Here is a 13,734-nt window from a genome sequence, read left to right as displayed (position 1 = left end):
AATGAGTCAGCCACATCCAATGACTTGCTAAATACTAAATTCAATATATTTTTGTTTTTTTACTGATATGACTTGGAGACACATGGCCTAAGCCTGACTTAAATGAAAGTGAAGATGACCAGGAGCTCCTGCTTCCACCTTATAGGACTGTGCCATAAATCCTGACTCCATATTATTTGAATACAACTTTTTCTATATTTTGATGTTAGTTTTATAGACATTAATTTATACATATCTAGCCAAACTACTTTGTACGTAAAGCAAAAGCTTACTATACTGAATAATTTGGGGGAAGTGGTGGCTCACGCCTATACCCAGATCCAGTACTTGGGAGTCAGGGGCGGGCAGACTATTTTTGAGGCTAGCCTGGTCTATGGTGCCTTTCAGGACACAGAGAAACTCTCAAAAAACTAAAATAAACAATCCAGAAGATATTTATGAAGAAATTAAATATACAACTATTTTATTTAAGATTATTTATTTTATGTATAATAAAATAAATTATTATACATTGTAGCTGTCTCAGACACACCAGAAGAGGGCATCAGATCCCACTATAAATGGTTGTGAGCCACCATGTGGTTGATTGCTGGAAATTTAACTCAGGATTTCTACAAGAGCAGTCAGTGCTTTTAACAGCTGAGCCATCTCTCCAGCCCAAGAACTATGTACCTTAATATAGTCACTTTATTTAGTCCAAACCAGACTTAGCTATCATCTTGCCTATCACTCAGCAAATGCTGATCATGTGATAGTAATTAAGCATTATAGGAGAATTTACTACAGTGTCTGGACCAGTAAACAGTACTGAGTGAACACCACTGCCACAGGCACAAAGACACCAAACAACTTTATCTTTCTCTACTGTCAAATGAATAAGCCAGATTTTTTCCTATCATGATTGAGCATTAAATGCTCTTAATCAATAATCTATCAGCTTTTGGTATGTACATGTACCTGTTGTGTATTTTAGTAATTTTGTGTGTATGTGTGTGTTCATAGAGGACAGAAGTTAACATGAGTCATTGTCATCCAAGGTGCTTTTCCAGGACACTTAGCAATTACCAATTAGGAAAGGGTAGCCAGCCAGCTCCAATACCTGCCATTCTGCACCTCCCTAATGCTGGGACTGGAAGAACATACCACCATACTCAGCATTTTAAGTAGGTTTGGGGCACAAAACTCATGCTTAAGCAGTAAGCACTTTGAGAAAACTATTATATGAACAAGGACTTTAATTTTTACAGGTTTTCTCGGTGGGTGCCTGGTCTACAAAGTGTATACCTCTGTTCAAGCACACTTTTACTAAGTTGGTTGCAAAGCATCATATTTGACCACAAGAAGTTAATCCACACATGCCCCACCCCCATGCAAACTTTTTATAAAAAGCAATTTTTAAAAATTATTTATTTGGGGTAACAACAAATGCTGGGGCTGGAGAGATGGCTCAGTGGTTAAGAGCACTGACTGCTCTTTCAGTGGTCCTGAGTTCAATTCCCAGCAACTACATGGTGGCTCACACCCTCTATAATGGATTCCAATGCCCTGTTCTTATTATAAAATAAATAAATAAAAGAAAAAAAACCCACATATGCCATGGTATTGACACCTACCTCCAGTATTTTTCAACTCCATGTCTCAATGCTCTTCAGAATTCCCAAGGCTATATACACACTGGCTATCATTTGGACCAACAAACTAATTCTGTGTTATGTCTTTTTTCCCCCCGAGGCAGGTTCTCACTAAGTAGAACACATACCTGCCCCTGCCTCTGATTCCTAAATTCTGATGCAATTCCATCTCTACTTTACCATTTTACTTTGTTAATAAACTTTTTCCAGTTGCTTAACACTAAATAATCCCTAACAACTTCATTGGCTTACTAGTTAATTCACTCTAATTACCAGTTCTACTCAAATTTATTTCTTCTCTTCATAACTACCCTCGTATTTCAGGCAATAGTTTCCTTATGCAAACTCCTCTCCCTCTGCTTATAAAATCACAATGTTAAATAAAAGTAACCACAGACCATAATATAAAAAATCAAATGCAATGAAGAACTTGCTCTACTTTGAGACAAGATTTTACTGTGTGGCTCTGGCAGGCTTGGAACCTGAGAGACTTGCCTGCCTCGCTAATGCTAAGGCAAGTAACACCATGCACTGTTGACCCCCCCCTCCCCCCCAAAATAAAATAGTTTTGAATGTGAATGTCTCAGAGGCATTCCTAGGTGTATTCCCTTCACTGACTGACAACCAGTAGATACCACACTCATCCACACTGACAGCACACTCCTTAATAGCAAGCACAGTATGGTTTCAGTGTCTGTGTCCACGTCCCAGTTTTGTACAGGCCTACTGCCTTTATCAGTACTTAGTGTTACCAAGCATATAGTAGAAATATGATTTAATCTTTATAAAAACAAGGGGGGAGGAGGTCAAAATGGTTTAAAGAAAGAAATCAAGATCAACTTTTAAATTCTTCACATCTCCAGAAACAACAGGGGCATACACCTGCAATCTCAGGAGGCTCAGTCTAGACATCTCCTTTGAGTTCTAGGTTAGCCTGGGTTAAGACTGAAACCTGTCTCAAAACATCAAATCAATTGATACAAGGTAACTATAAATCTTTTTGCTGATATCTTTACCATCATATTCAAATTTTAATTCGGATCATTAACACCAGAAAAATGCATTAAATTTATAAAGTAATTCATTCATATAGATATTAAAGTACTAATGTTCTTCTTACCATGGCAACATCATCTAAAATGCTCTGTGGTGAACTATGTGCCATAACCTAAAAAGAAATAAATAACTTATGTTATAAAGAAACAAAGCAAAGATACAAAACCTCTAAATGGTAGGGATGTATTTCTTGTGCCTGGGGGAGTCTGCTCTACTTTGAGACAAGATTTTACTGTGTAGCTCTGGCAGGCTTGGAACCTGAGAGACTTGCCTGCCTCCCTAATGCTAAGGCAAGTAACACCATGCCTGGCTCTACTAGCTTTTTGTCCTCAGAACTTGATAAGTAAAGGCAAGTCAATCATTACTTCCATGTTGCATTTTTAATTTTTTTAATTGATTTTTCTGTGTGGGTTTCTCTGTGTAGCTCTGGCTGTACTCACTCTGTAGACCAGACTGGCCTTCATCCACCTGTGTTTGCACCAATGCTGGGAGAAGGGCGTGAGACACCGCATCTGGTTATAAGTTGCTTCTCACCAACCACCTCATGCTATGTAACCTAGGGTGACCTCAAACTTCTAATCCTTTGCCTCAAACTCCAAAGTGCTAGGATTACTGAATCTGCTACACTTGGGTTTCACTACGTAGCACTGGTTGTCCTAAAACTCACTCTGTAGATCACAGTAGCCTTGATTTCACTTAGATCTTCCAGTCTCAGCCTCCTCAGAGCTAGAATTAAAGATGTTAAAGAACTAGAAATAAAGCCCAGCATGGCTACCTATGTCTTAATGCTATAATCATTACAAGGAAGTCAGCCAATTTTTGTTCTCCAAAATAGAAGAATGGCACATTTATACCATAACAGGTCTTCTATTTTTCAAAGTGGAAGAATGGCAATAGGAATATGGTGGTCCCACTATAATAATCATCTTATTATATTAACAAAAAGAAACTCTGCTTTGAAAAAAAGACTACAGTATACACATTTTGTTAGATAATGGTGGTCTGATACCATTAAATGTTCCAGCACTCAGGAAATGGATGCAAGTTCAAGGTCAGCCTGGGCCATAGGAAACTGTCTCCAAAACAAAAGCAAAAACAAAAAAGCCCAAAACAGCCCATTTAAAATGTCCTTACACATTGAACAATAATGGCCAAGACACAACCTTTTCATAAGGTTCGATTTCTTAATGTATAAATGTAGTAAGGATAATATTAGTGACTTGGTGATACCCTAGGACTGTTACAAGGTTAAAATTAGAAAACCTGCCATAAAACACAAACACAGTGTCTGCCAAGAAGTCTAATGACAGGACTACTGGAGAGATGGATGACTACCAATGAAATTGACTAATATCCACCTCTACAAAAATCAAATACTAGACAGAATGGCATTTGCAATAGAAAAGGAGAGAAAACGTGACAACAGACATCATTTCTGTCCTCCCTGACTATGAATCAAAGCTGTTGTATGATAGGCCTAAGATTGAGAGAGGAGGTTGACTTCAAATATCAGGTCACTTAATTAAAACTGAATTATTAAGTACTCGGACTTTTTATTGTAGGAAGTGCCTGAACTAAATTCTGTGTAGATGGAGGAGACTAACCTTTGAACAAACAAAATCAACTAATGTAGCTTCTTCTTCACCTATGTATTCTATGATTTTCTTATTGATCCAGGGCCGGATTCGACGTTCCATCAGTATCTGCAAAACAAAGCATAGCTGAAGAACTAAAGAACTGAAATTTTCTATTATACTCACACAAAATCCATTAAAAACTAAAATAAGTCAAGTGTAGGGGCACAGACTTTCAGTCCAGCATTCAAGAAAGGCAGAGAGTAGCATATCTCTGTGAACTCCAGGCTAGTTATGTTTTGAGAACAGAATTATCAAGACACAGTATTCTATGCCTATGATATACCCAGAAAACTATACTCTGCAAAACAGGCATTTGAATTTCCATGATTTTGCTGTTCTATTTACTAAAGAAAAAAAGATGAAACAACCAAGATACTCATCAACAGATGAATGGATAGTAAAAATATGGTACACATTTAAAAACTGTATAAAGAAAAATAAAATCATGAAACTTGCAGGAAAATGAATGAACTTAGCAGTGAAACATTAAGTGTGTGGTCACACAAATTCAGAAAGAAAAAAATTCACATTTTCTTCTTCACTTAGCTTACTGTGTGTGTAAAGACACAATACAGTGTAGGGAACATTTAACAAGAAAGATTTTAAAAGGTAGTACTAGGTAATGAAGGATAGAATGCAGGAAAAAAGAATATACACATTGTGAAAGAATATAAAAAGCTAATCACTTTACAAATCTCAACTGAATAGTGTTTTTTTCTTTTATTATTCTGTGTGTGTACATCTTATTTGCTATTGCTAAAATCAAGCAAGGCTGTATGTTACACTAAAAACCCAGACATTTGACATGCAGTATGCTACTCACAGAATCCACAATAGACCAATCCAAAGGATAAGCAAAGAGCTCAGGTTTTGCTGTTGGAATTTTCTCAATAAGACTCTTAATGTGTTTGCGCTTTTCTTCAGTGTTTACAGTGCCTTTGGTGGCATTTTTATCATCTTCACCGTAATCCAGGGGAACCAGTTTCCTTTTTCTGGGCACATCATCACTGTCTTCATCCTCAAACTTGTTAAAGACACTGTCTACAGGTAGCTTCTTTCTCTTCACTGAATTAGGCTGGCCAGGACTACTGGAAGCACCTATAGTTAAAAACACTTTCTTAGTATGAAAACATCATTTTCAAATGCTAAATCTGACAACCCACCATCCCTCAAAAGGTGCAAACATATTTCCACAATTCTCCGAGAAAGATCCCAACTGTAAAAAAAAAAAAAAAGTAGTGACTCTCTACTCACAAGTGCTAGAAAATTTAACTTTTCACTTCTTCTCAGAACTGGATGCAGCTGGAGATATAGGAGCACTAGTAAAACTATGAAAACAATCGTGAGCTAGAAAGGCATTGTTGAATACTTTGCTATCTACCTACCATGGAACTTTGTGTATATATATATATAGACTGTTTTGTCCTTACAATTGAACTTATTGGGACATGGAAGGAAAAGAAAAGAAAGAGCAATGCTGACATACCCAATTTAAGACTTAATCCTATTTTTGGCCTATGCTCTTCAGGTTGCTGTTGATCTGGTGAGTTTTCATGAGGAATAATAATACCACAAGGAGACTCATCCCCAGGAGTGTTGGGTGTTGCATTGCCACTGGCAGAGGACACAGATGGAGCAGAGCTGATAGGTCGCAGAGTCGGTTTGAGACAAGGTTTTTGCTCTGGTTCTTCTTCTTCTTCCACAGGCTCCTCTCGTTTTTCTTCTTTTTCTTGCTTTTCTTCTTCTTCTTCCTCTGATTCTGGCTCTTGCTTTATTTGAGGTTGCCTGCGCCTCTCAGCCTCTTGTTCCATCTACAACCAAAAAAACATTATTTGGTTAACTTTAGAAAAGACTAGTACTGTAATTCTTCCCTTAGCTTTATATATTTTTGGTTTTTTAGTTTGCTTTCTTTCTTTTTGAGACAGGGTCTCTCTGTGTAGCCCTCATTGTCCTGGAATTTACTCAGTAGACCAAGTTGGCTCTGAACTCAGGGATTCACCTACCTCTGCCTCCTGAATGCTAGGATTAAAGGCATGCCCCATCACTGTTCGGCTTGCTTTACACATATCTTACGTAAAGTAGTTGATTAAGTTGATGAGTGGGCTCAATCCTATGTCCTCAACCCTAAATAAAATTAAGAACTAAGCACTAGTAATAAGAGAGGTGGTTCAGGGGTTCAAAGCATTGGTTGCTATACCAAAGGACTTGAACCCACACAGCTACAGCTGACAACTGTTTGTAACTCAGGTGCCAAGGGATTCAACACCCAGTCAACAATAACAAAAAGGAACATGGCTTATTTTTGTTGAGGCATATAGCGTAAAAATATGAAAACTTCATAGAAGACAGACCTAAAAGTGTTAGTGACAGTTCTTAAATGCAAAAGTAAGAGCACTGTATAATCTATTCTGTTTATACATGACAAGCTATTGGGATGAAAAAACAGCTCAGTGATAAAAAGCATTTGCTGTTCTTGAAGAGAACCCAGGTTCAATATGCCACTCTAGTTTCAGAAGCTCTGGCCTTTGAGGGCACCAAGTACAACTGGGGTATGTATAAGCAAACTCATACCCATAAGAAATAATAGAGAGAAATGACAAATATTTTTAAAGTGACATGCTAGGAAATGAAAACATCTTTTAGTAAGAAAATATTTCAAATGAGTTATTACAAATCAAAAAACATAAATACAACTTTCTGTCTAAATTATATTAAAATATGATCACCAATAATGAAAGGCTTATTTAATGTGTAAGACACTTACAAATGAGGTATGAATTCAAGATACTGGGAAATAGCTTAGTTGGTTAAATGACAGCTATGCAAACCTGAGGACATGCATTTGATTTCTAGTGCCTACTACACTCAACACAGCAAATGTTCAAATAATGACAACTGGAGCAATGTGGTGACAGGCAAATCCCTAGCCTGCCAGAATACATTAAGAGATTCTGTCTCAAATAAACCACAGTGAACTGCTTCTGTGGACAACATCAATACCTGTAACTGACTTCCAGCTTCTTGTACATATGCACTACCACTAAAGTGTTCCCCAAACATACATGTACACTGTGAGTGCACTTAAGATTGACGATTTCTGTACTAAAAGTAACAAATATTAATAATGTTACAAATAATAGTATTATCAAGACCAAAAGCGCATATGATGTAATTCCTTTATCTACCTGACTTTTAAATGATAAAGTAATTTAAAACTAAACAACTTCAGATGTCATACTAGCTCACCCTCTGGAGCTCTGCATCTGGATCTGGATGCCCTTCTGCCAGTAAGCGTTGCCTGATTTCCTCAAGTTCTTCCTTCTCTCTTTTCCTGTCTCGTTCATCGGCTTCCATTTCTTTTTCCCTATCACGCAACCGTTTCTGAAGAGCACTACCCCTGTAAAAAATACATTTAATAATCAGATCATTGCTTAGTACAGATTGTCCACAATGGAACCTTTCAACAACAGAAATCGAATAAGTGAATGCTAAGACTCAGTTAAATACCCAAGACAGTGTGCTGTCAACATTAATGTGTTACTAGTAAGCACAGAGGTGTTATTTTCTGAAAAATCACGCTAATGTTGTCTAAAAGCCCAAAGATAACTTTCATGTGGAAGACAGTTGTTTTGTGCTTATCCCAAACTAAAGACTCAACAATTTGTATTTTTTTCAAACACAAAATATGAAGACTATACACAAATTGCTAACAGACTTTAAGGGATAAAGGTATAACTAAGACAATACAGAATGAATGCTTAACATTGTGTGAGGTTGACAGTCCTACAAAACAACTAGCTGTGGTGTGCATGATTTTAATAATAGCAGTCAAGACAACAGCAGGTCTGAACTATACAGTAAAAAGATCATCCAGTACAATAAAGATAAAGTGACTCAACTCATAATTTCATGTATTCATCAATATGGAGATGGTAGGTGCGGTTCAAATGGTACACTTATGAAAACACTGAATACAAATTTCTGAGCAATCTAAATAGTTAAAATGATCCTCCATCATGGGCTCCCCTCTAAAGACACTTGGAATGATTGATTCTAATAGCTAAGCACACCTGATATTCTCACATTTACAAACAGCTCATCAGCTCATGTTTCCTTACCTGTAGTACTTTGGGTCATCTCTATCATCATCATAATCTTCTAGGAATTCTTTGAGTCGTTTAGCCTCTTTAGCCTTTGTAGAAATGAAGGACAGCATATATAAACCTCAGGTAAGAGTCAGATTATTTCCTTCCCCTTGCTGAGGAAAGTACTTTTCTCCATATTCATAGAACTTAAAATTTTACACTTCTCATTACTTCATATGTGAAACGGGCATCATATAAAACTTTTAAACAAGTCAGCTTTAGGACATAACTGAGCCATGAAAAACATCCACATATATAGTATGCTAAACAAAAACTCTTTAATATAATTCCAAAAATACATTCTTTTACAATAAAAATGACATACATGAGGAAACAAAACAATGTTACCGTATTATACGTATACAGAAGACAAAAGTGACTTAATTTTCATTGAGTAGGTTATGTTAAATTTAAGTAATATGCAGCATTTTAGATTTAAATCATGTTTATGAATTATAAAGGTAAAGCTACCATTTGTACAAAATATCTTCTCTTTCTAAAACTCTACTTTTAAGTTAATGTTTAATAAACCTGGAAGATATACAAGATCTTATTTTTGGAATTTCAGATCAACCTGGTATATTTAAAAACTGTCCCTAATTTTTTTCTTAAAGATTTATTTATTTATTTTATATACATGAGTACACTGAGTATAGATGTTTACAGACTGACCAGAAGAGGGCATTAGATCCCATTACAGATAGTTGTGAGCCACCATGTGGTTACTGGGAATTGAACTCTGGAAGAGCAGTCAGTCAGTCCTCTTAACCGCTGAGCCATCTTTCCAGCCTAAAGATTTACTTATTATATATAAGGACACTGCAGCTGTCTTCAGACACCCCAGAAGAGGGCATCAGATTTCATTATGGATGGTTGTGAGCCACCATGTGGTTGCTGGGATTTGAACTCAGGACCTTCAGAAGAGCAGTCAGTAGTCTTAACCGCTGAGCCTCTTCTCCAGCCCCGTGTCAAGTTTTTTATAGCATATATCTAAACACTTTAAATGATTTCATATCTAGATGTAAAGCAGATAATGGTTTCTGACTTACAACCTTTTAACACCTTTCAACTCCCTCAATGTAAAGACTTGTAACAGACATCCAAAGAACCACCTATCTATTCCTTAGTAATTGCTCCCTAAAGCACAAGAAATATTCTTATGTAATAGTTCCAAAACACTGTGAATTTGGAACTCTAACATATCATTCATTCACATTTTTCTTTACACTAATTGCCTTATAAGCTTGTATTGTCCATATTTCAAAATTACGATCAATCACTTTTCTATGGCCCATCCTAAGGCACTAGCTGGGATATGATAAGCACTCAAATAAATGAAAGGTTTGCTGAGTAATCAATGTATCAAAGTATAGGTATACAGGTCAAGCTATGTACACACTAACCCCAATGTTCCCAATTCTGGGAATTTAAACTTGTACTGAACATATCTGTTACTTAAATACGAGAAAATGCTTATGTAACTGGAATTTCCAAAAGTTCACAAATACATTTTTTTGTAAAGAAACTACTACTTACTGAACAATGGAAGTGAATGCCTTTAATCCTAGTACTTCGGAAGCAGAGGTATGTAAATCTCAAAGTTCAAGGCTAACCTGGTCTACAGAATGAGTTCTAGAAAACCAGCACAACACAGAGAAACCCTGCCTCCAAATGTAAAAAGGTTCCAGGCTTGCTCACAGGAAGCATAATATTGTCTGACTCTAAACCTAATTCTCTATTATTCTCTTTCAATTTTCTCATGGAGGAAAAAATTAAATTTCAAATTAGATGCTTTCATCCTACATTAATTTAATCAAATGAAACCATTTTAAGCCGGGCAGTGGTGGTGAACGCCTTTAATCCCAGCACTTGGGAGGCAGAGGCAGGCAGATTGCTGAGACCAGCCTCATCTACAGAGTTAGTTCCAGGACAACTAGGGCTACACAGAAAAACCCTGTCTTGAAAAAACGAAAACCAAAAAAACCCAAACCTTTCTATTGACAAGGATCTATGGACTAGAGAATACATACTTTCTAGGTGTTATATGCACTAGATACTGCACCCTTTGTTTACTTCTAAAAATGCCTAATGTCTCACTTTTTTCTCATCTTGAAGAAGTGTCTTGAATGGATAATATACAAACTAAAGATAAAATAAAATTTACATTCTCACAAAGATAAAACACACCTTTTTATTTATTTGTTTTCTTCAGACAGGGTCTCACTATGTCAGGCTGACCTCGAACTCAGAGATCTGCCTGCTTCCTATGCGGGGAGTGCTGGGATTAAAGGCATGAGCCACACAAAGAAGACAAGGTACATACTATTGAAGCAATTTTTATCACTATGCTTAAAAACTGTGCCAACTGATTCATGCTTACAGTTATCAGTACATAAATGAAACACAAATCTAATTTTGTGACTATATGAAGAGAATATGGTAGCATAAGAAAACTACTTAATAAGTGCTAAATATACTTCTGCTTATAACTCTGCCAAGAAGGGCTGAAAAAAAGAAAGACTCAGCCGTTAAGAGGATGGGCTGCTCTTCCAGAGGACCCAGGTTCATTTCCCAGCTCCTGTATGGCAGGCAGTTCACAACTGTCTCTAATCCCAGTTCCATGGGATCTGCCTCCCTCACACAGACATATATACAGTCAATACACTAAGCATATAAAATAAAAATGAATAAATCTTAAAAACCAAAAATAAACCAAGGCGTAATGATGTGCACCTTTAATTTCATTGGGTCATATAGACAGGTAGATCTCTGTAAGTTTAAGGCATGCCTGGTCTACCAAGTTCCAGGAGCTACACAGAAAAACCCTGGCTCAAAAAGCCCAAAGACTAAAAAATAAAAAAACAATTGCAAAGGAATGACTTACAACAAACCACACAACTATACTGTCTAATTAAACAAATTTCCATGGCTACTTTAAAGAAAAAGTTTATGGCGTTTGATTTGTGTTATAGATCACAAGACAAATGTGGAAGTCAGGGTACAACTTGAGGGTGTCAATTTTCTCGCTCTCAGATTAGTTGATTGAACTGATAACATAGTTGTAGCTGTAGGAAACTCACCTAGCTCAACAAGTTTTGACAGTTTTATTTTGGTTCTTGTTTTATTTTTTTCGTGATATAACATTAATTCTAAGTTTCCATAACTCACTAGGGTAGATTGATACTATGCAAATATTCATTAGTGAGAAGCAAGTATCTGAAAAGTAGGAAGAGATATATACTGAATCTACCTCAAAATTATTTGGAAATAAGAAATCCAGGCCATTGCTGTGAGTACAAGACTAGCTTGGTCTACACTGGTGATTCCAAGGCAGTCTGAGCTACATACTAAGACCACTTCAAAAACAAAAAATGATAATTACCTGAGAAACTGACATATTCATTTGTACAGATTTCTCTTTGACAGTAAAACTGAGTGTTTCTGAATTGACAATACACCTTTTTAAACCCAAAATCTCACCATTTCTCTTCTTCTTTCTTCTTCTCTTTCTGCCTCCTTCTCATATTCCCTAGTTTTCTTTCGTTCTCTGATTTCCCAATTCTTAAGGCGCTAAAAAAAGTTTCAGAAATTTAAAATTTAACACAGGACTCTGTAAAACATGCCTCACCATCCTAAGTAAAATATGTTTGTCAGAAAGAGCAGTTCTGAGGTTACCTCTTGATAAGCAGCCTCTTTCTCTCGCAGTTTTCGTTCAAGTTTTCTTCGTTCATATGCATCTTCTTCATCCTCTTCTCTGTCTCTTTTCTTGTCTTTCTCTCTTTCCCGTTCCCGTTCTCTCTCCCGCTCTCTTTCTCGCTCTCGTTCCCTTTCCCGTTCTCGTTCTCTCTCTCTTTCCCGCTCCCGTTCCCTTTCACGATCTCTGCTTTTTTCTCTATAGAAAGAGAACATTAAATATATCATATATTTTATAGGATTTTATACTTTTTCTTCAGGAACCAAGGGAAACTATAACATGTATGATGATATATAAACAAGTCAAAATTTAGTGTTAATTTCTCTATACTCAAAAAGACATAGACTAGGGGATCAAAAGTAAAATTCAAATAAGGCATTTTTTATAAAATGAACAAGACCCTGCATTTTAATACCAATGTAGGAATTAAACCAAAAGACACAGATGTTAATTCTAACTAAAAGTTATAAATTGCATTCTGAAGTCAATGCTAGCAATTATACATACACATTACAAAGAATAAACATAACACCCAATGTAAAATTACATAAAAGACTGAAAAATTACTACCTCTGCTTAATCATAGACTGAAATACACTATTTTGTACAAAAAATTATTGCCAGGCATGGTGATAAAAAATTCTAAACCCAAATGTCTGGGAAGCAATGGCAAGCTGACCTCTGTGCATTTGAAATTATCCTGGTCTTCTATTCTCTAGCGAGAACCTGCCTTTAAAATAAAATAAAATAAAATAATTAATTTTTAAAAAAGGGGAATGAGAGCATACTGCTCTTTCCCAAATGAAACATAAAAGACATGTTAAAACATAAAAACATGTTAAAAAGGTTCTCTAAGGGGGCTAGAGAAATAGCTTGTAAGCTTAGAGCACTGGCTGCTCTTCCAGAGGACCCAGGTTCAAATCCTAGCACCTACCTGGCAGCCCACAGCTGCCAATTCCATAGGATATAGACTGCTTGCACAGACACATATATATGCAGGCAAAAAAAAACATCAATGCACATAAAAACACATAAATCTTTAGAGAGAGCAAAGACAATCTAGAGCCACAAGAGTGGAGTGGTGCATGCCTGTTATTTCAGTATTTGAGAGGGAAAACTTCAAGGCTATCTACACACATGTGCGCGCATGCGCACACACGCACGCACGCACGCACGCACGCACGCACGCACGCACGCACGCACGCACGCACACAGACACAGAGACACCAAACAGCAACAGCCTGGGAAACATAAGACTGCCACAGAAATTTTTGTTGTTATTTGAAAAAGATAACTTTACTTCACTATATGAAGGAATGATTCTGACAAACATTCGGGAATAAAAGGGAATTTTGGCATGCTATGTGCATCAATAACACTCAAAAATTCTGATACCAGCAATTTGTTCTTGTCATGATCTTAGCACATTCCTAAACTTTGCAACCTCTAGGAAACATACAATAGATAAACCTTATAAATAAGAAATTTAAAAACAAGGTGGGAAATGGTGGCACATGACTTTAATCCCAGCACTTGGGAGGCAGAGGCAGGTGGATTTCTGAGTTCGAGGC

General features: G+C 36.6%; 1 protein-coding gene across 6 annotated transcripts in view; it reads right to left on the bottom strand.

Moving 5' to 3' along the window:
* The window catches only part of Rbm25 (RNA binding motif protein 25), a 48,636-nt gene that overhangs the window by 1,736 nt on the left and 33,166 nt on the right, over positions 1–13,734 (bottom strand). For all 6 annotated transcript variants that reach the window (XM_031357115.1, XM_031357116.1, XM_031357114.1 and 3 more), the window contains 8 exons: positions 12,145–12,361; positions 11,950–12,039; positions 8,443–8,516; positions 7,571–7,721; positions 5,811–6,135; positions 5,148–5,422; positions 4,292–4,390; positions 2,752–2,799 (listed from right to left, as the gene is read on the bottom strand). In XM_031357115.1, the coding sequence (XP_031212975.1) occupies positions 2,752–2,799; positions 4,292–4,390; positions 5,148–5,422; positions 5,811–6,135; positions 7,571–7,721; positions 8,443–8,516; positions 11,950–12,039; positions 12,145–12,361 (1,279 nt within the window). The remainder of the gene's footprint in view (positions 1–2,751; positions 2,800–4,291; positions 4,391–5,147; positions 5,423–5,810; positions 6,136–7,570; positions 7,722–8,442; positions 8,517–11,949; positions 12,040–12,144; positions 12,362–13,734) is intronic.

Source organism: Mastomys coucha, unplaced genomic scaffold (genome assembly GCF_008632895.1).
Source record: "Mastomys coucha isolate ucsf_1 unplaced genomic scaffold, UCSF_Mcou_1 pScaffold6, whole genome shotgun sequence".
Lineage (NCBI taxonomy): Eukaryota > Metazoa > Chordata > Mammalia > Rodentia > Muridae > Mastomys > Mastomys coucha.
Note: the sequence above shows the minus strand (reverse complement) of the source record. Positions and strands in the feature narration are given on the sequence as shown.